The 24,597-nt window shown below is 40.4% G+C and overlaps 2 protein-coding genes across 2 annotated transcripts; both read right to left on the bottom strand.

Annotated features, from left to right (window-relative positions):
* On the bottom strand, positions 1-24,554 carry dila (centrosomal protein dilatory). Its single transcript, XM_089729594.1, has 16 exons — positions 24,325-24,554; positions 23,877-23,988; positions 20,309-22,406; positions 19,232-19,321; positions 18,792-18,921; positions 17,911-18,018; positions 16,827-16,985; positions 15,517-15,561; positions 14,967-15,172; positions 7,738-7,874; positions 6,813-6,901; positions 4,870-5,081; positions 3,791-3,903; positions 2,706-2,764; positions 1,132-1,274; positions 1-200 (listed from the first exon to the last, which is right to left on the bottom strand). Exons 1-16 carry the CDS (start codon positions 24,457-24,459, stop codon positions 65-67), a joined length of 3,972 nt encoding a protein of 1,323 aa, XP_089585720.1. The 5' UTR covers positions 24,460-24,554; the 3' UTR covers positions 1-64.
* Positions 8,992-10,361, bottom strand: LOC149502577 (uncharacterized). Its single transcript, XM_089729595.1, has 3 exons — positions 10,052-10,361; positions 9,654-9,912; positions 8,992-9,361 (listed from the first exon to the last, which is right to left on the bottom strand). Exons 1-3 carry the CDS (start codon positions 10,241-10,243, stop codon positions 9,123-9,125), a joined length of 690 nt encoding a protein of 229 aa, XP_089585721.1. The 5' UTR covers positions 10,244-10,361; the 3' UTR covers positions 8,992-9,122.
* Positions 24,555-24,597: the final 43 nt, after the last annotated feature.

Raw genomic sequence — 24,597 nt, 5'->3', positions numbered from 1 at the left:
TCATAACTTTATCATTGCTTTATTTATTAAATTCCCTAAACACTACTAGGTACTAATGTCGAGTTCATTTCTGTTTGAGGAAGTCCTTCCGCTGCTGTTGCAACTTCTGTTCTAATATCGTTATCTTCTCCTGGTATTTCCCGTTCTCTCGATTCAGGGCCTGTATAGCGGAGTCCTTTCTTGCCACGGCCACTTTCACCCTAATAATAAGAAAACAATTTTCACTTTCAAATCTGTGCTAATTTTTTTTTTCCTACCTAATCTGATAGCCTTGAGAGGTTATTTCAGCGCAACCTTAACTAGTTGGTGAGCTCGCGGGGCTCAAACCTGACGACGTTGCTAACACGAACCCTAGCAAGAGCCGTGCTTCGCAGAATCTATCACCGGATCGGAAGCGCGACCCACTGAGAAGATCCGGCGAGAAACTCAGTGGGCTGTGTCTGAGGGTTAATTTACTCGTCGAGCCCTTCGTCGCGGGCGACGGTTTCGACGAGAATGATGACCGGTGCTTGAGGTCCCTAAAAGCACCGTTAGTGGATCGGGAGGATCCGAAATGACGTGCTGTGCTAAGATATATACACATAAGTCATATACATAGACATCAAAAGACAGCTGATTGGCTATTCTTTATCATGAGCAACGTGAATCAAGTTCCATTTCAGCGTTTATTTTTTTTAATTGCTTAGGTGGGCGGACGAACTCACAGACATCTACAACGTAAATGCGCCACCCACCTTGAGATACAAGTTTTAAGTTCTCAGTATAGTTACAACGGCTGCCCCACCCTTCAAACCGAAACGCATTACTGCTTCACGGCAGCAATAGACAGGGTGGTGGTACCTACCCGTGCGGACTCACAACACGCCCTACCACCAGTAAAAAAGCATAGTTCAATAATGGAAGTACAGGAGGGACAAAGATCAGCTCGAGTTGGGACTGAAGGAGCTGGCCGAGACGAGACAAGCGACGTTCCACACGTTCCGGAATGCTCATTGGGACGAGGCTATCGGCTGTACTCAACCAAAATAAATAAACCTTTGAATTTCTCTCCAGCAGGCGGTCACGATAGATCAAACTCCAGTGGCTTTCCACTCTAGGCTGACCCCACACAGCCAACTAAAGTGAACTCACTTTGCGTACAGCTGTTGCATTTGTTCCTCGTGGATCCTTTTCATGTCTTCTAAATTTTTGTTTAATGCGTCCACTTTCGCCTGCCACACCTTCTCACAGTTCTCTCTCACCTCCTCAGCCCGCGCTTCCAACTGACTGTTTTTCTATAAATACGTACAAACATATATTTAATTTAGAAATCCTAGATATGCTAATTAAAATTACGCGTCATTAGGAAGAAAAAATACGGTTTTCAGTTATAATTATTGCGATAGTATTGTTACGCCATCTATCGTCGAATACCAGAAACGAATATCAAAAGAACTAGTAATACCGAGAACGCTCGAGAAGTACAACGCTCTCTATTATCAAATAGCGGAAGACGCGAATTACGAATTTTAAAGTCCTCGTTAAGTGTTTTAAGTGTTAAATAGAGTTTAAATGTGTACTTCGGTGGGAGTTTTATTTATCCCGAACCCCAGGGCGTAACAGTATATAGAACTGACGTCATATGTGGCGAATGAGTATAATATCATAATGCACCCTCTTATTTTGTGCCTTTTTTTTATTGCTTAGATGGATGGACGAGCTCACAGCCAATCTGGTGTTAAGTGGTTACTGAGGCCCATAGACATCCACAACGTAAATGCGCCACCCACCTTGAGATGTAAGTTCTAAGGTCTCAGTATAGTTACAACGGCTGCTCCACCCTTCAAACCGAAACGCATTACTGCTTCACGGCAGAAATAGGCAGGGCGGTGGTACCTACCCGCGCGGACTCGCAAAAGGTCCTACCATTAGTAATTACGCAAATAAAAATTTTGCTGGTTTCATTTTTATTACACGATGTTATTCCTTCACCGTGGAAGTCAATCGTGAACATTTGTTGAGTACGTATTTCATTAGAAAAATTGGTATCCGCCTGAGATTCGAACCCCGGTGCATCGCTCAACGCGAATGCATCGGACGTCTTATCCGTTAAAACGGCCTCTCGTGCCTCTCGAAAAATCACAACGAAAGCTATCTCAAAGCGCTTAGTTCTACCTATAATGTTTTTAAATACATAGACGGGTGATAGAGGTGTTAAACGATTACCGATACCCATTGATATCGCAATATAAATGCTACCACTCACCTTCAAGAACGGGTAATATATCACAATTGTATAGTATAAGGGCTATAATAGTCTTCAAACTTTGAATTGAATACAAACAGGACACTGGTTATTCCGAAGTCGTTCGTGAGCATGAGTTAAGCACGTATTATGTTAAAAAAAAACTAGTATCTGCCAGCGAGATTCGAACACCGGCACAGATGCATCGCTCGATACGAATGCACTCGACGTCTTATCCTTCAGACCGCGACGACGGGTAATTGCTCTTGAGTTGTTAGGTCTCCTTCCGGGTAGCTGTTAGCAAATCCCACCCCTCCTCGCTGAGCCTTTGCTCGCCCACCTGTCCTGGTGAAACTGGAAAGGCCTCTGGACCACCAGAAAAAAAAACAAAAAAAACCCGCGACGACCTTTGCATGCATCAAATCAAACGTATCTAATACTTTTTCATTTGAATCATTAGCAAATTGACTACAATACTTACTTCTGTCATTATCCTATTTCTCGTTTCCAGTTGTGAAATACTGACTTCCAATTCGGCACCTAAACAAACACAATAATCATGACATGGTAGTTTTTTTTCTTACTTATGCCGGTGACCTAAAGGGTTATGCCAACGTAACCGAGCGAGTAGGTGAGCTCACGGGGCTCTAACCAGAGGACGTGGCTAACACTGGCCCTAGCAAGAGCCGTGCTTCGCAGAATCTACCACCGGATCGGAGACGCGGCCCACTGAGAAGATCCGGCGAGAAACTCAGTGGGCTGTGTCTGTGGGTTAATTTGCTTGCCAAGCTCTTCGTTGCAAGCGGGAACGATGACCGGTGCTTGAGGTACCTAAAAGCACTCTTTGTATGGGCTCCGGTAACCACTTAACACCAGGTGGGCTGTAGACTCGTTTACCCATCTAAGCAATAAAAAAAAACTCATGACGAACCGTCACTAGAAGAAAGAAGAAAGAAAGAAAGAAATCATTTATTCGCCAAGCATAGTGAAAATGAGTTATTACATAAATTAAAAGCAGCGTGTATGCTTTGTCATTATTTGACATGCGAATTTTAGTGCAGTGCATAGTTATAATATTATATAATTTACCATTCATTCATCCAACTAATAATTAAAAATCCATTTATTTTCAATGTCATCCCCAAGAAAATCATTCACGTGATAATAATTTTCACTAATAAGATTACCTTTTAGGTTTTTTTTAAAATTAAAATCATCTAAGTCTCTTAATTTCTTACTATACTTACTATACTAATATCCAGATTAATCCAAACAAAAAGGGGAAATTCCGTTAAATATCTAAAACCATCTATACTAATATATAAATCTACAGTGGTTTTTACGGATGTTCCGTTATAACTACTGAACCATGCATCCGATTGACTTGAAACTTGATATCCATGTAGAGAATACATGTACTTAATATTTATATGAGTGTTGACCCCCTACACTAGTTGCGGGGGCGTTAATGATGAGAATCTTTGTGGGGGTGAGAAATAATAATCTTAATTTTAAATGCTCAGCGAAGCGGACGGGTACAGCTAGTACTGTATATAACCCACTCACATCGGTCTTCAGTTTGTCGCACCCTGGCCTGCGCGTCCTGGTAGCGACGCAGCGTCGCCTGCTCCGTCTCCGCTAACTCCTTCAGCTCCAACTCGAACTGCTCCTTGTTCCTCCTGCACTTCCATTATTGAACTACGCTGAGATCGGTACAAATACAATACTTCCCACAAAAACGTCATTTCGGATCCTCCTGATCCACTAACGGTGCTTTTAGGTGCCTCAAGCACCGGTCACCGTTCTCGTCGAACCCGTCGCTTGCGACGAAGGGCTCGGCAAGTAAATTAACCCACAGACACAGCCCACTGAGTTTCTCACCGGATCTTCTCAGTGGGTCGCGTATCCGATCCGGTGGTAGATTCTGCGAAGCACGGCTCTTGCTAGGGTTCGTATTAGCAACGTCGTCAGGTTTGAGCCCCGTGAGCTCACCTACTAGTTAAGGTTAGGCTAAAATATCCTCTCAATATTCTCAGCTTAGGTAGGAAAAAAACCCCACAAAAACCCTTCAGTCAAGACATTGCGCAAACCGCTTTAGCGTTCTCGTTAAAGGAAGAATTCTTGAGTCACTTTTACACTCGACGTGTGCATCTAAATTGTTTTGCAACAATATACAAGTGGCTTAGATCAACACCTTCGTCTCCTCCCGGGGGAGTCGTGGGAGCCGACCGAGGGACTCGCCGGAGACTGGACAGCAGCGTTCTCCGAGTACTATATTATACTACGAAGCAATCATGGGTTACGCTTTGAAATGTAGAAGAGAGAAAGGTATACAATCAATAGAAATAAACGAGGAAGGTGTCGGGGGTGAGTGGCGACATTTACGTTATTGCTGTCCATGGACTCCGACAGCCGGTTCACGACCGTGAGCACGGTTACCTATCTTCAGACGTATTTTCCAGGGATCACATTTATCAAAAACCGTAAGAAGTTTAAATTAGCAATTCATCGTGTGATTTTTTTTCCTTTTGTGAGCACATGAGCATGCGGCCCACTTGATGATGAGTATCTACCGTCGCCCATGGATATCAGCAATCCCAGGGGTACAGCAAAACCGCTGCCTGCCGAGTGTATGCCCAGCTTACCTTAAAGCTTCCTGTAGTTCCTTCCTGCCCATCTGAGCCTCCGCTTCCATACTTTCAATGGCTTTTTCAATTTCTCTGTCTCGCTCTTGCTTATGTTGTGCGGCTATTTCCGTCACTTTCTTCTTTAACAAAACTTGCTGTTCCGCTTCGAACTCCTTTTTGTGCTCCTCAAATTTCTTTTCCAAATCTTCTTGTTTCTGCTTCAATTGTTCCTGAAAAGTGTAAGTGCAATTTTTTTTATTGCCCTTGTAGGCAGACGAGCATACGGCCCACCTGGTTTTAAGTGGTTACTGGATCCCATAAACATCTACAATGTAAATGCGCCACCCATCTTGAGATGTAAGTTCTAAGATCTCAGTAAGGGCAGAGCCAAGCCGCTGCCTACCGCATTACATTACATATTACCGCAATTAAGAAGTCAAAGTTTCGAAGTCGTCGTGGCCTAAAGGATAAGACGCCCTGTGCATTCGTGTTGAGCGATGCACCGGTGCTCGAATCCCAGGCGGGTACCAATTTTTCTAATGAAATACGTGCTCAACAAATATTCACGATTGACTTCCACGGTGAAGGAATAACATCGTGTAATAAAAATGAAGCCGGCAAAATTATAATTTGCGTAATTACTGGTGGTAGGACCTCTTGTGAGTCGGCGCGGGTAGGTACCACCACCCTGCCTATTTCTACCGTGAAGCAGTAATGCGTTTCGGTTTGAAGGGTAGGGCAGCCGTTGTAACTATACTGAGATCTTAGAACTTACATCTCAAGATGGGTGGCGCATTTACATTGTAGATGTCTATGGGATCCAGTAACCACTTAACACCAGGTGGGCTGTGAGCTCGTCCATTCATGTAAACAATAAAAAAACAAAAAAAAAATACATTAGGCTATGTTCAAATTTATGGTCGAATAAGCCACCCCGCCTATTTTCGCCGTGGAGCAGTAATGCGTTTCGGTTCGAAGGGTGGGGTAGCCGTTATAACTATACTGAGACCTTAGAACTTATATCTCGAGGTGGGTGGCGCGTTTACGTTGTAGACGTCTATGGGCTCCAGTGACCACTTAACATCAGGTGGGCTGTGAGCTCGTCCAAACATCTAAGTAATAAAAAAAAAAAAAAAAAGATTATTTAAATCATCAACACGTATAATAAAATAGTAGAAACGGGTATGCCTGTACATTGAAGTGAAGAATATATTATAGTACATAGAATATTATAACAGCGATTCTTATAAGAAATAATTTTCTGTCTGTTTCGTTGTTCACGGAACTGCATGTTAATTTCTTCACTTTCACGTTATTTTCAAAGGTCCAAAGATATTAATTTGGAGAAGAGCATGGGTTTTATTTCATTAAGATGGGTTATTTAAAAATTAGTTATTTTAATTTAAAGGTTAACGGAATTTACTTTTAAACTATTAGATGTTAGAAGTTACATGGCCAACAATCTTTAAACGAAAATTATTATGTGATATGTTTTGACGCTCAAACCACTGTATCGAATTTGACAAAATTTGGTATGTGAACAGTTTGAAACCCGGGGCGAGAACCTAAGCTACTTTACATCTCATAGCTCAAGCGATGTATGGTGTAATCCACTTAAACGAATCACACGTCATTACGGATCCTCCCGATCCATTAACGGTGCTTCTAGGCACCACAAGCACCGGTCACCGTTCTCGTCGAACCCGTCGCTTGCGACGAAGGGCTCGGCGAGCGAATTAACCCACAGACACAGCCCACTGAGTTTCCCCCCGGATCTTCGCAGTGGGTCGCGTTCCCGATCCGGTGGTAGATTCTGCGAAGCACTGCTCTTGCTAGGGCCAGTGTTAGCATCACTCCGGTTAGAGCCCCGAGAGCTCACCTCTCAAGGCTATCAGCTTAGGTAGGAAAAAAAAAACAAACGAACCTACAAACATAAAGCTAGAAAAATACGAATATCGAACCTCTAGTTTCGTTTTTTCCTGAGCTATCTCGTGTTCCAGCTGCGATCTTTTCTCTTTTAACGCTCTCTCCTCCGCCTGACGCCATTTTTCTGTGTAAGCATAGAAAAGTTTTACCCACCTGTCTATCAGTTTATGTCGTGAAGCAATATTCTTTTGCTTCGATGGTTTGATGAGCTGACAGCCCACATATTGGAGCCCATAGACATATATAACGTAAATGTCGCCACCCACCTTGAGACATGAGTTCTAAGTTTTCATTTTTTACTGTACAACGGCTGCCCCACCCTTCAAACCGAAACGCATTACTACCTTTTTTTTTAACTACCTATGCTGATAGCCTTGAGAGGCTATTTCAGCTTCACCCTAACGTGTGTAGGTGAGCTCACGGGGCTCAAGCCGGAGTGTTGCTAACACTGACCCTAGCAAGAGCAGTGCTTCGCAGAATCTACTACCGGATTGGAAACGCGATCCACTGAGAAGATCCGGCGGGAAATTCAGTGGGCTGTGTCTATGGGTTAATTCGCTCGGACGGTGACCGGTGCTTGTACCTAAAAGCATCGTTAATGGATCGGGAGGATCCGCAATGACGTGTTTTGGGCGACGTCGACTGTTTACCACTCGGTCTACAGGATCGGGTATGTGCATTACTACTGCGTGCATTCGTCAGGTTTGAGCCCCGCGTGCTCACCTTCTCGTTCTGAATCTATGAATCGGAATCTATTATAACCCCTAGAAGAGACAGAAAAAGGCTGCGCGGCTGAAATAGGTAGAGCAGTGGTAACTACCCGTGCGGACTCACAAGACGTCCTACCACCAGTAAGAAACATGCGTTACAGTTTCAAAGGTGAGATATCGGTTGGTTCCAATAGCAGTACATACGCAGTGAATACCTCATCCGTGCTAAAGTGATTAAAAAAAAACATACCCATCTCATCTCTATGAGTTTTTTCCTTTTCAGCAAGTTCAGCGGCGATTCTTTCGTTCTCTGCTCTTATCTCGGCGACCAAACGAGTCCTTTGTTCTTGGTACGTCAACTCTATTTCGAGTATCTGCTTTTCCAATCTACAGACAAGTTTATTAACCATATAGTTGACGAACGAGCCAATGGATATAAATTCAACGGACCAAAATTTTATCGAACATTGTGTTTTTGACCCTTTGCAATCGAGTGGTGGGTCTCAACATTTTGTTTGGTGCGGAAATTCGATGGTATGTGGGTAAACTAGATGTGTTACTTTATTTGATTATTATTATTATGTTTTTGACATCATCTGTTCTTATAGTTCTTTTGTTTGTAATTAGATAAATCATGTGGTGAGCGTAACTCGCCTTTAGAGCAAGGGGGTTAATTTTATTTATAATAGGCATGATGACAGTAGTAAAGTATCACCAAAATATTTAACAAATCTAATGAAACAGGATTCAAGGATTTTGAAAAATGTATTTATTCTTATATTAATGACGAGATTTATGATTTATTTGTTAAAATAAATCTACAAAATACAACAATCAGCCATTATAGCTTAAACACCAATCAGAGCGAATTATACGTCACGTCACGTCACAGTAAGCGTCATCTTGTTTCGTTTGAGCTTACGCGCGATCACTGCAATTGTAATAAAAAAACAATTGTTTTCGCTTTATCTGTCGCTAAAATACATTTTATAATCGTAGTTTACCATTTCCACAACAGAAGTTCCACAAAAGCCAGCAAGCCCTCTAAATGGGTTATTTAATCTAATTTTCTTTAGATACATGAGTATAATGTTAGAAGGAATATTGGTATGTTTTTCTATTAAATCAATTAAGTAATAACAGCTTTTGGGAACTCCAATGTAAGAACGCGGGCTCTCTGTAATTTAAACCAAGGTACATTCCAGAATTTTAGTTGCCACCTGGTTTTTATCATCTTGTATCATGTCACTGCAGTCTGATATAGATTAAATTTGGAGAGATATTGTGATAGTGATGATTCTCTGTGCATTACAGATGGTGTAAATGAAGTATCACTATCAGATTGCCCGATCCATTAACAGTGATTTTAGGCACCACAAGCTCAACGAGCGAATTAACCCATAGACACAGCCCACTGAGATTCTCGCTGGATCTTCTCAGTGGGTCGCGTTTCCGATCCGGTAGTAGATTCTGCGAAACACTGCTTTTGCTAGGGCCAGTGTTAGCAACACTTCCGGTTTGAGCCCCGTGAGCTCACCTACATGTTAGAGTGAAGCTGAAATAGCCTCTCAAGGTTATCAGCACAGGTATGGAAAAAAAATCAGATCTTCAGGGGGATATATTTGCCTTGAAGGTTTATGTAATGTGGCGTAATGTCCATGGCGACGTGAAATTGCCTCTTGTAACTTTAAATGGTGATGAAAAAACAGAATGGGTATTAGGTTTCAAGGGTGATGTCATCTGATTTATTAATTTATTTTCTGTTTGAACGGCTTTACTTCTGAACTTGTGAGTAATAAATACTTGAATAGACCTATCAGTAGTTCTCGAGGCAATGTTTTCTGGTAAATCTTCTTCTATGTTGTCACGCAAAACTAAAAAGTAAAAATAGCAAGTTATTAGACACAAATAAAATGCAGGACTTAAGAACATACAATCTGCACTTTTTTACAAACAATCAATCAAACAAAGTTGACAATGTATTTAGTAGATATTTTATAATTTACTTTTTCCATAATAAATGCTTTAGCGGGTTAAAATATTAGGTATGTATGATAACAGACAATGATTTTAATGGTTATTGTCTGAATTGATAAATTATGGTAAATAGTATAATAAATGAAATTAATCTTTAATATATTGAAATATAAACAGATAAGTAGTTACCTGAACCGCTGGATGAAGCTTCTCCAAGCTCTAAATGTTTTTTAGTAATGCTTTTTTTCTCCAATTTTATTTCAAATTCTTTAATTAGTGCCCGTTTTAGTTTCTTGACATTGTACGGTCGTTCTTTCGCATTCGCTGTTCGTTTTCTTTTAACTATCTGGCATTCAAATTTTGTGGGAATACAGCCTGGTTTCATGCGAACCTGCGACACAGATCCCATTACATGATATTCCATATAATTGTCCATATCATGTGGTAGCTGGAAAATGAATAAAGCACTCATTGAAATAAAGATTACTCGTTATTCAAGAGATAAACGGTAATATCAGAAAATATTGAACTTATGAAATTTTAGGTCACACATCATTGTAGAATTTACGAAATATGTACAAACTTACATCAAAATGATCTTCACAGAAATAAATTGAAGTATTCAGACTTAATCCTGTTGGATCTCGCCGTGCAAGAGTCAACCATTTATACCTCATTGTTTTGTTATTTGGGACGTAAATAAATAACTTTTTCGGTGTTTTTATAGATGTATTAGTGCACCGAGGGACCACACAGCACTTATACACTTTTGAATGCATATTTGATAAGCAAAATAACGAATATATTAAGTGTATAATCTATTTTATGCAAAATAACTTGATTTATTAAACAAGCATTTAATGTTTGCTATAAAATGACATACTGAAGTTTACTGAGCCGTGACGTATTGACAGAGGCCATGACTTAAGTGTATAATCTATGGCCATGACACTGAACAGCATTTTAGCGCGAAATAGAAACTTAAAATTTAAATTTCATTTTATTGCATGAAAACCTTTATTTTCTACAGAAATATGATATATTGTTAATTTAATAGATACTTCTGAATATCCATAGACTTATATAGCAGGGACACGACATATTGTTCTACAAGTTTTTTTATTTTTTTTTTATTGCTTAGATGTGTGGACGAGCTCACAGTCCACCTGGTGTATTATTGTACAATTGCTTATACAAATAGCACCCATCTTGAAGGCATACACAAACATATATCGATTTCGTTCTTACTCAGCACTGTAACTCGCAGGAAAACAATATAACAGTATTTCGGTGCGTACATAAAATGAAACATGAATATATACATACTGGAATAACGGGGTGATTAGGGACAAATTCCAACTTGATGAACAATTTTAAGGTAGTTGTTGATGTTTAAAATGTTATATCAGGATCAAAATGATTGAGTCTTGGGGGTATCTTTGTTATCTTATTTAAAGCTATGCAACTAGCATTCCAGTTTAAGCAAAAAAAGCAAAGATAGGTGCTATCCCTATTTACCCCGAAATTGCGGTTATTGGGGACGAAATTAGTGTTAATAGAGAAATTTGCTAAGGCTGGCACTCCTTGGTTATAATTAATTAATTTATTTAGTTGCACCAATAAAGTGATCATCAATAAAAAACATTGAAAAACTGACAAAAGTACATTGCAAATTGCATGAAATACCATCGACAATCGACAGTGCATTGACAACAAAAATAAAAAATATATAACTAAAACTTGATTACATTTAATTACTTATGATTAATTTATATTTACTTGGGAAATTATCCGCGACAGATTTTTCCTGTAAGTTGTGAGACAGTTAGAAAAAACATCTATTTCATCACTTAAAATTAGTTTAGCGCAATCGGACAACTCCGAATGAACATTGACGGAGACCGCGCTACCGTGGTCATTATTGTAGTCCCAAAGGATTCTGTTTAAGGGAGAGTAAGCACCTAAATTCGAACGAGCGGGCTTTCTTATCAGTGGTTTATATTTCGTCGTTCTTATTAAGTACTTAAGGTACATGTCTGTGCAAAACCGACTTACTTATGTTAAATTGCTTAGCTATTTCAACTAGACCTAATTGTTCCTAATTTCATAGGCTTCTATTACTGTTTTTAATATTAAGGCATCATATTATCTCTTATAACGATTTGCACTCTTTGATACGTACACGCGAGGCATATCTAAAAATAGAAAACAACGTAACTGATAATATAAATATTTGCCAAACAATAAAATTACGCTGCATTGATAATTTTGAATAAAAGTTCTTAACAAAAACATCATGAATAAACCAGATTCTTACCAACAATATTAAAAAATATTGTTATAACTACTTATACAACCCTACAAACCTTTCACACTATTTATTAAGAATATAAGAACTATCCCAATAAATAGATTATTAATAGAAAATAGATTCAACCTTCACAGAGATTACCAGGTTCAAATCTCAATTCACCATACGTGTTAAATGGCGATGAAGCCTATCCTCTTAAAAATTATTTGATGCGCCCATATCCACTGGGTGGTTTAAATCCGGTATAAACACAATTCAGTAGGTACGCGTTTGGTATTCTAACTAATAAATTTCGCATTTTTACGAAAAGTGTAAAGGCAAACAATAAGCACGCGACATTGATTATAAATGTTTCGTGCCTGTTACACAATATTATAAGAGAAAGAGATGGAGACAGAGATGCAGATTTTCAGTAGTTTGTTTCCCAGTTTGGAGACTCCAATATTCACAATAGCGTACGCAGATCAAAACGGAATAATCGAGCAACGTTTCAAGCATCTAGAATACGAAATCAATTCAAATTTCAAATTTTATTTCAATAATCCTATCCAAGAGTATCTATGAAACCACTACTACCATAAAATTGTTGTTTTATTTCGTCCCACATTTTTTATGACATGCCTATATTTATGATTTTTTTTTTGTCAGGAGGAAATCGCCGGACTTCCGCCCTCCACTGGGGATAGAGGGCGGGGCATGTCAGAGTCGAACTGACTAAAACCTCCTGTCGCTCAACAACCAACGTCCAAACCTCGCATGAGACAGAACTCATGACAAGGCAAAGGGGGGAAAGTGAAGCGTTTAGTGCGGAGCACATCTCTCCCATCACCCTCCCCCTCGGGACGCCGGACCGGCGGTCGTCCGCGCCACGACCACCAGCCCTCTCGGTCGGCAGGCTATCCGAAGCCCGCCTAGATGGCGCCGGTTAGAGTGAGCTATCCTACGGAATACCCCGCTGGACCAGAACCAGCGTGGGTCGAGGATAGCCGGCCTTCCATCACCCGGATGCTCTTGCGTAAAACGCGTGCAGAGCAGCTTGCACGTCGTCTTCTTAGGCCCCCCTCGCCAGTCCCCAGACCGACATATGAGGGGGGGCCCGAAACACTTAGAGGGCCAGGGCTTGGGCGGGATCCGCCTCCCTGGCCCCCGCTCGACGGCGGCGGGATTGTGCGTCTCTCACGCGCCCCGCCGCCTCCTTCTGCGAGATGGTGCACTCGCAGAAGTCGAGCATCGCCTTCCACGACTCGTCGTCGCCGAGCATCGATGCCACAACACTCGGCAACGACAAGTCGTTTCCTACTTTTGCGACGAGGACACGGCGCCACCCCTCCTATGCGGGTCTATATTTATGATGTGGATGTTTTGACATCCATATTTCTGGTCTACTCAGTATTTTCATTAATGAATTGTTCCACATCCATTATATTTTATTAGCTCAACGCGCGGTAAAAACAAAATGGTTTGTTTCAGTCGCGCGATGCCTCAATACGTCCACCGACACCGCCGCGACGCGCCACAATTCGCACCGCTCTCGACTGTGGCCAGGGGGTAAAGCTTTCATCCCTTTCCGGCATATACGCAAGTGCGAGCGAGACCGCAACATACCAAACGACGATAACGTTTAGCATGCTAGAAATGGGCAGATGGCACTGTACTACGTCATCTATATCTATACTAATATTATAAAGAGGAAAGATTTGTTTGTTTGTTTGTTTCGAATAGGCTCCGAAACTACTGGACCGATTTGAAAAATTATTTTTCCATTAGAAGCCGACATTGTCCCTGATGAACATAGGCTACTTTTTTTTTTTTTTTTTTTGTTTCATGTGTGTTTTAATCTTTCCGAAGCGAAGCGAGGGCGGGTCGCTAGTATGTTTATCTTTTGCGGTCACTGAATTATCAAACGACAACTTTATAAAATCAGTGTAGCAACTTTTAAAAATCGTCATATCGTTTACTTGTCTTAGATTTTACACATCTAAATCACATCATCTTTGCACATAACAATATACTTACTTCCTGTTAAAGTATAAATTCTACAAATAATTAATACTCAACAATATTTAAAATAAAATGAGCCAAGAACATTTATCGATAAAACCTAATAACATTAAAATCTTCTGGGCAGCACTAAAACCGCCCGGCCAGATGACGTCACAGTGGCAAGCATTTTTTGTTGACGTTTCATTTCCATAGATTTCATACTTCAGTGGGTAAATTGCAATTTGTCCACTGTGGTGTGGTGAAAATTTAGTCCGAGCGTCAAAAATTAGTCACCGGCGTCCAAGGAAGAAATATCGTAGCGCTATTGAGTTACCTTGGGGGATTCACATCAGAGTTTCAACGAACCAACTCCCACCCAAGCCCACTGCAACCAGCTCAATGTGGATGATTGTCAACGTCCAGTGAGAATGTCATTACAGATTTTCAGACATGAGCGTTACCCCTCTCGTCGAATGCGAAGAACGGTTCGGTATGCTATTTAACCCACACGTACAGCTCACCATGTTTCTCGCAGGATCTTCTCACTGGGTCGCGTTTCCGATTTGGTGCTAGATTCAGTTAAGCACGGCTCTTGCTAGGCCTATTGTTAAACAAAGTCTCTCAAACTGAGCCCCGTGAGTTCGCCTATATACCTACTCATGAAGTCAGGACCATTCTGGCCACTGATACTAGGTATTCAAACAAACACATAAGACAGAAGCAACTCTTCAATTCGGAACGCAGTTTCGATTCACGTTATAACACTTTTTTTATTGAATAGGGTGCGCGGGCTCACCACAGCTCACCCGGTATGTATTTACCGGAGCCCATAGACATCTACAACGGTAATGCCGCCACCCACCTTGATATATGAGTTCTAAGGTCTCAATATAGTATAGTTATAACGGCTGCCCTTTATACCTTTCAAACCGAAACGCATTACTGCTTCACGGCAGAAATAGGCAGGATGGTGGTACCTACCCGTTCGGACTCACAAGAGGTCCTACCACCAATAATTACGCAAATTATAATTTTGCAGGTTTCATTTTTATTACACGATGTTATTCCTTCATCATGGAAGTCAATCGTGAACATATTTTGTTAAGTACGTATTTCATTTCGACACATGGTGTCTTCGGAAGCATGTTTGACACGCAATAATCTGAACGTAGTTGTTAATTTAGATATGTAATATTACTCAATCTTACCTAGAACTAGCCAGCTGTCTCTCTCTGAGCAACGCCGCCTCCTTTTCTTCCTCGAGACATCTCCTCAACTCCTCAAGTTCTTGTGCGTGCTTCGCCTGACTCCTACCGATCTGCTCCGCATGAAACATCTTCAGATCGGACACCTCTTTTTGCTGTCGGTCGGCCATTTCTCTGAGTTCCCCTTCTAAGCCCTTGACAGTAAGTTCCTAAGGAACACATACAGGCTTTTTTGCTGTGTTGTGATAGATAAAAAACGTAAAAGTTCCTCTATTTTGTGGTGCTGTATAGCAGTGAGGCGGTGGACTATTAATAGAAAATCTAGCCGGCGCGCGTTTTAAAACAATTATGATTGGATATGACGCAAAAGACAAACTCTTCAAACCAGCGCGGGTGTTATGCTATGGGAACAGACGAAATGATGGGACCTATATTTTAGAGTCAGAATGCACACTACCACCGTTAATTATAATATTATGTTGATCAATTCCTCAGAACGGTTGTTAAAATTGTCAAATCAAACCAAATTCCCCAAAATGTGCTTTCAAAATACCTTAATTTTCTCAGCTTTCTGACGGACCCAGCGCTGTCTCGCCACCTACGGACATTAACACGTACATTAATGTACAAATGTATGTAGGATTGGTAAGAACGAAACGTCTGAAAAGAGTGTGGAGCGGTGATTGATGGACGGTGAAGATGTGAGTAAGAACCTTTCTTACCGTGTTTCCTACACGGTAAGAAAGGAAAGAAAAGTGACAGAAAAAAGCAAAATAGCGAAGATGATTTGAATGAGCAAGGCGTAAAAAAGGTGTCAGTCAATTTTTAATTATAATGAGGGAGAAGATTTTGGAAGAGAACAATAAAAGTGCAACAGTGAACTAATTTTATTTAATGCGCTCCGATCCCAATTCTACATGTACATTTAGGGAAGTCGACAACGACCGGACTGCATTTCAATGACATTTTCCAGGAATCTTCAGGTAGGGAGCGGTCGAATATCGACCAACAAAGCGGGTCGGGTTTGACAAGTAAACTTATTTATATACATCATTATAGTTATTTGTCTTTATTTTCTAAGATTTTTAAACTTTTATTAGCATGAAGTCGTCGTGGCCTAAAGGATAAGACGTCCGGTGCATTCGTATGAAGCGATGCACCGGTGTTCGAATCCCGCAGACGGGTACCAATTTTTCTAATGAAATACGTACTCAGCAAATGTTCACGATTGACTTCCACGGTGAAGGAATAACATCGTGTAATAAAAATTAAAAACCCGCAAAATTATAATTTGCGTAGTCACTGATGGTAGGACCTCTTGGGAGTCCGCATGGGTAGGTACCACCCCCCCGCCTATTTCCGCCGTGAAGCAGTAATGCGTTTCGGTTCGAAGGGTGGGGCAGCCGTTGTAACTATACTGAGACCTTATAACTTATATCTCGAGGTGGATGGCGCATTTACGTTGTAGATGTCTATGGGCTCCAGTAACCACTTAACATCAGGTAGGCTGTGAGCTCGTCCATCAATCTCAGCAATAAAAAAGAATTTTTTTTTTATTCAACAGATAAAACATTGTTTGTGGAGGTTGGTTGGTAAACACGATGGAGGTATTTAAGCCTGCACGGGTAAGTACAATCCGGTTTGAAGGGTAGGTCATTCATTGTGCAACACAATTGAAACTTGTACTTTGTGGTTCAGGATGTATGGCGGCATTCATATTGCGATGTCCTGGGACTACGGTAACGTGATTATCCGCTCATCCACAGCAATTAATGAAACTTCGCTATTGACGCCCGCTTTCTTTCCTTCCTCCTTTCCTTTCTCCTCGAAAACCTTTCCTTCTATAAGTAAGTCCCGAGTGACCTGTTGCGCCGCCGCCATCTTGTCGTGCTGGTTCCTCAGCTCCAGCTTGTACCGCTCCTCGAGGGTCTGTGCAGCTCGCTTCCACCGCTCCTCCGCCGAGCGACGCTCGTCCACGAGTTGCTCGATGCGGTGGTTCAGGGTTTTCTTGTCATTTATCAACTGAAACAATAATTTGTTTTACTTATACTTTATTACAGAGACAGGTGAATGAACTCGCGGCCCATCTAGACCCATGACTCTCTTGTCACGGCGTCAGAATGGTTTTTGAAACTTTACCTTCATCATTTTGATTCACAAACGTATATAAGCCCACTTCGATAAAGCGGCAAGATATGAAAATCCTCTCATCATTGCCGCCGAAAACTATATAGCCGATCCTGCGGACCCTTCGATCAACAATTGTAACTGTTGATCGAAGTGCGGACCAAATGGTAAACAGTCGACGTCGTCCAAAATACGTCATTTCGGATTCTCCCGATCCACTAACGGTGCTTATAGGTTCAACAAGCACCGGTCATCGTTCTCGTCGAACCCGTCACTTGCGATGAAGGGCTCGGCAAATAAATTAACCCACAGACACAGCCCACTGAGTTTCTCGCCGAATCTTCTCAGTGGGTCGCGTTTCCGCTCCGGCGGTAGATTCTGCGAAGCACGGTTCTTCAGCTCAGGGCTTCACCTCAGCTCTCAGCTAGGGTTCGTGTTAGCAACATCGTCAGGTTTGAGCCCCGAGAGCTCACCTACTAGTCAAGGTTACGCCGATATGGTCTTCTAAAACATCAGTTTAGGTAGGAAAAAAAAGTATATGAGAACCATTTCAACAATAGGTCTGAACAAAAAGATTACGAAATGTGGTCCACTGAGTTTCTCGCCGGATCTTCTCTACAACGTAAATAACGCCATCTACCTTGAGATATGAGTTCTGAGGGCTCAGTATAGTACATCGGCTGCCCTACCAGTAAAAAGCGAAACACTGCTCCTGCTAGGGCTAGTGTTAGCAACATCCTTAGGTACCCATTCGGTTACCCTGGCATAACTAGATCGCTGAGGTAAAAAAAAAAACAATTTAATGTGCCAGCTGTGTTACCTGGTCAATGAAGTTCTGGTGTCTTTTAATGGTGTCCTCGCATTCTTGCTTCACTTTGTTAATGTTTCTGATCGATTGTTTCTCCAAGTTGCTCACTTTCTGTATCATCTGAAATCAAATCAAATCAAATCAAATCAAACACAGACACAGCTGACAGAGTACTATCAACCGTGATTCTATTCTAATTTGTGTACCAAAACTTATGATTTAACCCTATGATTTACTTATAATTTTTTTAAAGCACTTTTATCCTTTTTATTATTTTCAAAACCAATACCTACAATAAAACCGGTTTATTCTATAAATTAACCGGTTTCAATCAATGCTGAAGATTTGAAATTGTTTGACATCTCTAATGTAGAGAGTCTTTTATTAACCGAACACTTAAGCTATGACTGGGATTTGGGAATCAAATCCAAAAAAAATTGAGTAATTACTGGTGGTAGTAGTAGGGCGGTATTGTGAGGTTTGTTTTTTTTTTTTATTGCCTTTGTAGGCAGACGAGCATACGGCCCACCTGATGGTGAGTGGTTACCGTCGCCCATGGACTTCAGCAATGCCAAAGGCAGAGCCAAGCCGCTGCCTACAAACGGATAAATACGGCCGTTCTGCCTACTTCTGTCGCAAAGCAGTCTTACGTTTTGGTTCCAAAGCTGGTACTGGTGCCTTGAGGGGTCTATGCACTTTGATAGCCACATAACACCACAAAAAAATTATTTGTAAGACAACAATCTTCTTAATGTCTTGTCTATATTAACTTTTTATCGTCAAATCTATGGTGTAAACACTGCAATACTTAAAATGTATTTGTGTTTAATATTCCGTGAGTCGCACCGAAAAGAGGTGTCTTTTCACTAATCTACTTTTCACTAATACAGCACCTGTTCCTTGTGATTGGCCAAACTCTCCTGCAGCAGGGCGATGCAGCAGGATCTCTCTTCCAACTGCAGAGAAGATGTCACCAGTCTTTGCGCGAGTTCTGTTTGTGACAGTTTTAGCAGGGACTCCAACCTACAATATAACGATTACTAAGACGGGTGGACGAGCCCACGGTCAGCCTGGAAAGTGGTCACCGGAGCCCATAGACATCTACAACATAATGCCACCACCCACCTTGAGACATGAGTTCTAAGGTCTTAGTTTTTACAGTACAACGGCTGCCCCACCCTTCAAATCGAAACGCGTTACTGCTTCACGGCACAAATAGGCAGGATGGTAGTAAATACCCGTGCGGACTCACAAGAAGCACAGACGAGCTGTGCCCGGAATTTCAAACGTGTAGGGTATCTTCTATTTAGAATGTTTCTTTGTGTGCTCTTACTTGGGAACAGTTTGTGGTGCGCTGCTTGTCACGACGGATAACGCATCGTTCGCACTCTGTTCAACCTTCTCCAGAAACTGAAATATTTCCCTGGAATAAACAAATAGATCCTGTACACATTAAGGTTAATAGAAGAATAATTTGACTGTGTCGTGCCTTCTGATACATGATTTCCTGTACTTATATAGCAATATGAAATTCGCCGGAAGAAAATATAAGACTTTTTGGCGGGAACGCGAGGAGTGAAGTTGTGTAATTTGTTTTATTTTGTCCATTTAGTGTTTCTTCAGGTTTAAATGTGTAATAACGGTGGTTTATTAACTGTTTAATATCTGTGAAAGTGCACAAATGTGGGAAAATGAAATAAAGCCGCTGGACGTAATTTCTCAGGATCCTTTAAAAAATCCACTGAAAAAATCTCAGTAAATGACCACCATTTTACTGAGATTATATTGCATCCCATATCATTTCATTTCATTTCACTCTATAATATCATTTTTCATAAAAATTAGAATATAAATAAGATATGACTTAAAGGTTTTAGTTACCAGGTCATAAAATTTCTTAAAAAAAATAGAAAATATAAACGTTATGGCGGTTGCAAGGCTATTTCTGTTGTTCAAAGCTAAACTTAAAAGCATTCGAAATGTTAATTAAGCATACGATCCGGGGAAGCGATTCAGATAGTAAATAAGGGTTTATTTAGGACTCAGGTTAAAACAGTACCACCCTATCTCTTCTCGTGGGTGGTGTAAAAGGCGAGCAAGGAATTCAATAGAGACTGGGCAGCACTGAACTCTAAATATTATAACAGGGTACTGCAATCGTTAGCCAGCATTTACTAGCCCGCACCGGTGTGCCATTGATTTCCACCGTGAAGCAGTCACGCGTTCTGGTTTGTAGGGTAATTGCTTGTGGTGGCTAAGAGCCCAGTATTTAGCGCCTTTAACTGCTGGACCTAAGTCGGACAAACCTTCATGTGACGAATAGGTTTGATTGCTCTCTGTCTAAACAAAGCAGGAATAACGCAAATAAATTATCATTATAAATATATATTGTTCAAATGAAGAAACTCACATGAAATTATCCTTTGGTAGTGGCGTCTCTTCTTCTGTATTGCTATTCACCTTTTCATCGTCTTGATTCTTCAAAGCAGTCGTCACAGGATTATCACCACAGTTCTCAATCTCTTTCAACATTGAATATATATCTAAAACAGTTGAGTTCGAATTCAGTTCTTTCACTTTGAACGAATCCTTGTCTCTTGGACTAGTTGTTTTAGGTGAAGCGACTCTTTCATTTACTATATTATTTTCGTTACTAATCAAAGGCTCAGATCTCATTGGTTCTTCAGGAAGAACTTCCTCCCTGTCGACTTCTATTATTCTTGGCGAAGGAGCCGACAAAGACATCCAAGATTCGACGTCTTTATCATTTTCTATCCCCTCAATTCTTGCACTAGATGGAATCTTCGCAGTAGGCAAACTCTTTTGTGTTTGATTTCTTATAACTGATATATTCTGGTTTGTAGTGGATCTAGTTTTATTATTCCATTCGTGTCTGTACCCCAAATTGTCGTCTTTACATCTCAGGTTAGTAACTTTCTTTTTCAAAACTTTTGACGCGTTTTCTTTAATATCTCCATCTTTAACTTTAAAGTAATTTTGAATCAGTTCTTTCGTAGATATTTTCGAAATATCTCGTTTCCTCATGTCTAAATCGTTTCTAGTCTTAGCCGGGGAATAAATCGTCTTCACTTCTGAATAACTTGTGTTTTCTCTTTTTCTATCACCAATGTTACTGTTATCTTCAAACATCTTGTCAATATTCAAAGGAGTAGGGGATATAGCATCACATTTAATATCTTTAATTGTCAATTCATGTAAATTATTTATAGCTTGCAGTTCTCGTCTGTAATCTTCTATTACTTTTGAAGTGTAAGCTTTTGTAGTACTGTTTAGAAGATACGTAGGATATTCTAACTCGTTCTCGTTTTCGAACTCATTATCTTTTGCATCTTCCATGTTTTTAGTGTTAGAATCGTTAATCACTTTATCTTTATTTGGCGAATTTTGTGGAGGCAAGGCAACGTGTCCTTCTTTTTGCAAAAAGAAATCTTTGTACAGCAATCGGCTGTGGTTTAATGGTTCTGTCCATTGTCTCCTCTTATCCAATGAAAGTGTATTATGATAAACCTTCCCGTTTCCGGATGATGATGTACTATCAAGGCTTTTTGGTTGATCTTCTAACTTTTCTTGAGTAATAGCCTTTTCGTGTAAGGTCGTTGTTGGCAGCGAATAATTCTGACGATAACATTTATCGTCATTGATTGCGCTGTCCGGATATCCTGAATCCTTGGACGACGAGTCGGTGTGAATGGTACTCGAAAGTTTATTTTTATAAGCGCCATTACTGATATCGTCGTAAAAGCTCGTATAAGTTCTAGGCTCACTCACAAGCATTGCTGATGCTTCGCTGTATTCGTTTCCTTGAATTTCATCCATCAAGTCATCGCCCCTTGCCCTATCAATATGATCGTGACCTCTAGCATCTTCGAGAGAATTTTCAGGCGATAGACTTGATAGATTATGCGATGGAAGAGTATCCAAATCCTGTGTGCATTCTTCCTCTACCAATGACAACTGTTGTTTCGTTAAATTCAGACGACGAGAATACGAATCAATCGCATCTGCAACTTCAGATTGTACGTTCGAGCTGAAAGAAACCCTCCCGGCAATATCTTCGTTTTCTTTTCTTCCTCCGTCTAAAGGAATGAAATAAGATTCGTAAGACCTAGTCTTAGGAGGAGACAGACTTCTGTCGCGGTACATATTCTTGTTCTTCTCCGGAGACGGTGTTCTCTCAGTTATCTTCACTTCCATTGAATATTCTGATCTACTATTTTCTTCGTTAATTGGACTGTCCATTTTACTAGCTTTCTTAGCAATATTCCTGTACTTTAGCAGGTTTTTAGGGTTCGTTACTTTGGGTTTGGGGCTCAATTGCGCTCTCGCTTTTATTTTAGCTCCGAGACTTATGAACGTGTCTTCCGAACCGTAATCAGAAGCATTGCTGCAAATTTCTCGATCCTTTCTTACGTTTTGCTTCTCGCGAGCACCTCCATTCGTCAATAAATCGAGCGTTGGTGCTACAATTTTTACTGGCGTTATTGAATCTGAAATGAACCAGAATTAGAAATGACGATTCAAAATATTTAAAATAATATAACATTAAAACGATTCTAATACAATTACGAAATACAATTGTCAACAATTCACGATTTTAAATAGAAATGACAAAATGTGGGTAGCTAAATTAATACGCGAATGTAGAACATCTGTCTATCCCTGGTGCTGAGATCAGAAAGAACAGGTGTACGAGGCAATTAGTTGTCACCTCTTCAACTAAACCAGTGTGCTTAGTGCGAGTTTTTTAACGGTCTCGATAGAGTAAAAGTTAATTCAACTCTGTATCATGCAGTTGGAACAGCGCCCCTAGCGGCAAACGTAGGCAAACGTTCCAACTCCATACAAATTTGAGTTAACTTTTACGCTATCGAGAACGTTAAAAAATCGCACAAAGCACACAGTATGAAGTCACTGCAGCGTCACGTCAGCAGGCCACACCCACCTCCTAGGTTTTCTTTCCTTAGACAACGTTAATAACATAAAAATTGAATAAAATCTCTCTGTACAATAAAGAATGAAAATATTTCATAAATCGTAACATTACAATACGACACAAAACAGTTTTGATTGAGTACTTAGGTACACTAAAATAACTAAAATATACTGAAAAAGTAAATGAGAAAAATCAAACTTAAAGCTAAAGTATGGGCGGATTTATCGCTGTAAGCGATCTCATCCAGTGAATATTGATAGGGAGAGCTTTGAAGAATAGATATCGATTAATACTCTTCTTCAAACGAGGTTTTAAATCAGTGGTCAGTGGTAGGCAGCCCATAGGACTACTAATGTTCATTAGCAACAGTGACCGCTAACGATCCGTGAATCGTTTGGAGCCTCTGGGTCTGCGAAGGGACTTCAATTCCCTCAGTATTTTGTACCGTATGTTCTATAGGGAGTGCTCTAAGGAATCGTTTGAGATGATACCATCATCTCGTTTTTACCATCGTACCGCCCGCCATCGGAGTAGAGTTCATCCAGACTAGCCGGAGCCACTGTCTTTTGTGCCACGTACCATCCGGCTTTGGAATGAGCTCCCCTCCACGGTGTTTCCCGAGCGCTATGACATGTCCTTCTTCAAACGAGGCTTGTGGAGAATATTAAATGGTAGGCAGGGGCTTGGCTATGCCCCTGGCATTATTGATATCCATGAGCGTCGGTAACCAATCACCATCATCCATCAGGTGGGCCGTATGCTAGTCTGCCCATACGGAAATAAAAAACCCTGAAGCGCGTAATGCTGATCAGAATTAGCAAGAAAAATAATGAAGCCGCAGGCACTTGTTAGGCAAAATCTATATTGCGTAAATTTTAAAAAAATCTCCGTAAAAGTGAAATCATATCCCCCCTAGTCGATATTAATAGCCAGGGTAATTTATCGGAATAATTTATCGCAAGTATAGTAAAATACACCTATTTCTCGTTTTAAGCACTTTTTTAAAAATAAAATGATAAATTACTGTTATAGGATTGCAGTAATTCCGCACTGAATGTCTTGAAGAAACTTCTAGTGGAAGGAGCTCGCCCTTTCGCGTCCGCGGAGAACGGTCTCCTAAATCTTTCTTGATGTTCCTGCAACAATAAAAAAATAAATATTTACATGTAGTAGTCCAAGTAGGTAGGTAGGTGGATGATGCAGCGTTAATTTTTAACTCTATCGATAGATGGCGCTATATGTACTTTAGAAGATAAAATTTAAAAATATGTAACTAATAAGTTTTTTTCTGTCAGATATAATATAGCCTTGACAAAATTGCCTATTGGCTTCTAGACATTATAATTGGATATTGTGGGCAATAGCAGCAGAAAAGGCAATAATAAAAAAGCGTTTATTTACGTAACAAATTTAGTTAACATGGTACATTAATATCGAATCATTTAATGAAGCTTATTAATTTAAAACCGTACCGGACTAATACAGGAATTCTGTAGCGCCGATCGTGGTCTGTTTCTTATGTTCTTCCTATCGTCTTTCCTCTTACTACGATATGTTAAATTCACAGGGGACCCCAACAAACGCAGGTTCGCGTTTTCTTTAGACATTTCACGAACATAACACCTAATATAGTTAATGATTTGGTAATATTGATCAAACGGAATCAAACGTCAGTCTGTTAGCGATGCGTTTAGTTTTGTTGACATTTTTTGTGTTGCTAGGCAACGGCGCCTTATTAATAAGGT

The sequence above is a fragment of the Bombyx mandarina genome, chromosome 08 (genome assembly GCF_030267445.1).
Source record: "Bombyx mandarina strain Sakado chromosome 08, ASM3026744v2".
NCBI classification, from domain to species: Eukaryota; Metazoa; Arthropoda; class Insecta; order Lepidoptera; family Bombycidae; genus Bombyx; species Bombyx mandarina.
This window is presented reverse-complemented; position numbering and strand designations above follow the sequence as displayed.

Coding starts and splice junctions, on each gene's coding strand:
- dila (XM_089729594.1), bottom strand. CDS start 24,459: ATGTCTAAAGAAAACGCGAACCTGCGTTTGTTGGGGTCCCCTGTGAAT. Junction 16,986..17,910: donor ACCAGAACTTCATTGACCAG/GTAACACAGCTG, acceptor TTATTGTTTCAG/TTGATAAATGACAAGAAAAC. Junction 1,275..2,705: donor GAAATAGGATAATGACAGAA/GTAAGTATTGTA, acceptor ACGTATTTATAG/AAAAACAGTCAGTTGGAAGC.
- LOC149502577 (XM_089729595.1), bottom strand. CDS start 10,243: ATGCATTCAAAAGTGTATAAGTGCTGTGTGGTCCCTCGGTGCACTAAT. Junction 9,913..10,051: donor TCTGTGAAGATCATTTTGAT/GTAAGTTTGTAC, acceptor TTCATTTTCCAG/CTACCACATGATATGGACAA. Junction 9,362..9,653: donor AGCTTCATCCAGCGGTTCAG/GTAACTACTTAT, acceptor TTTACTTTTTAG/TTTTGCGTGACAACATAGAA.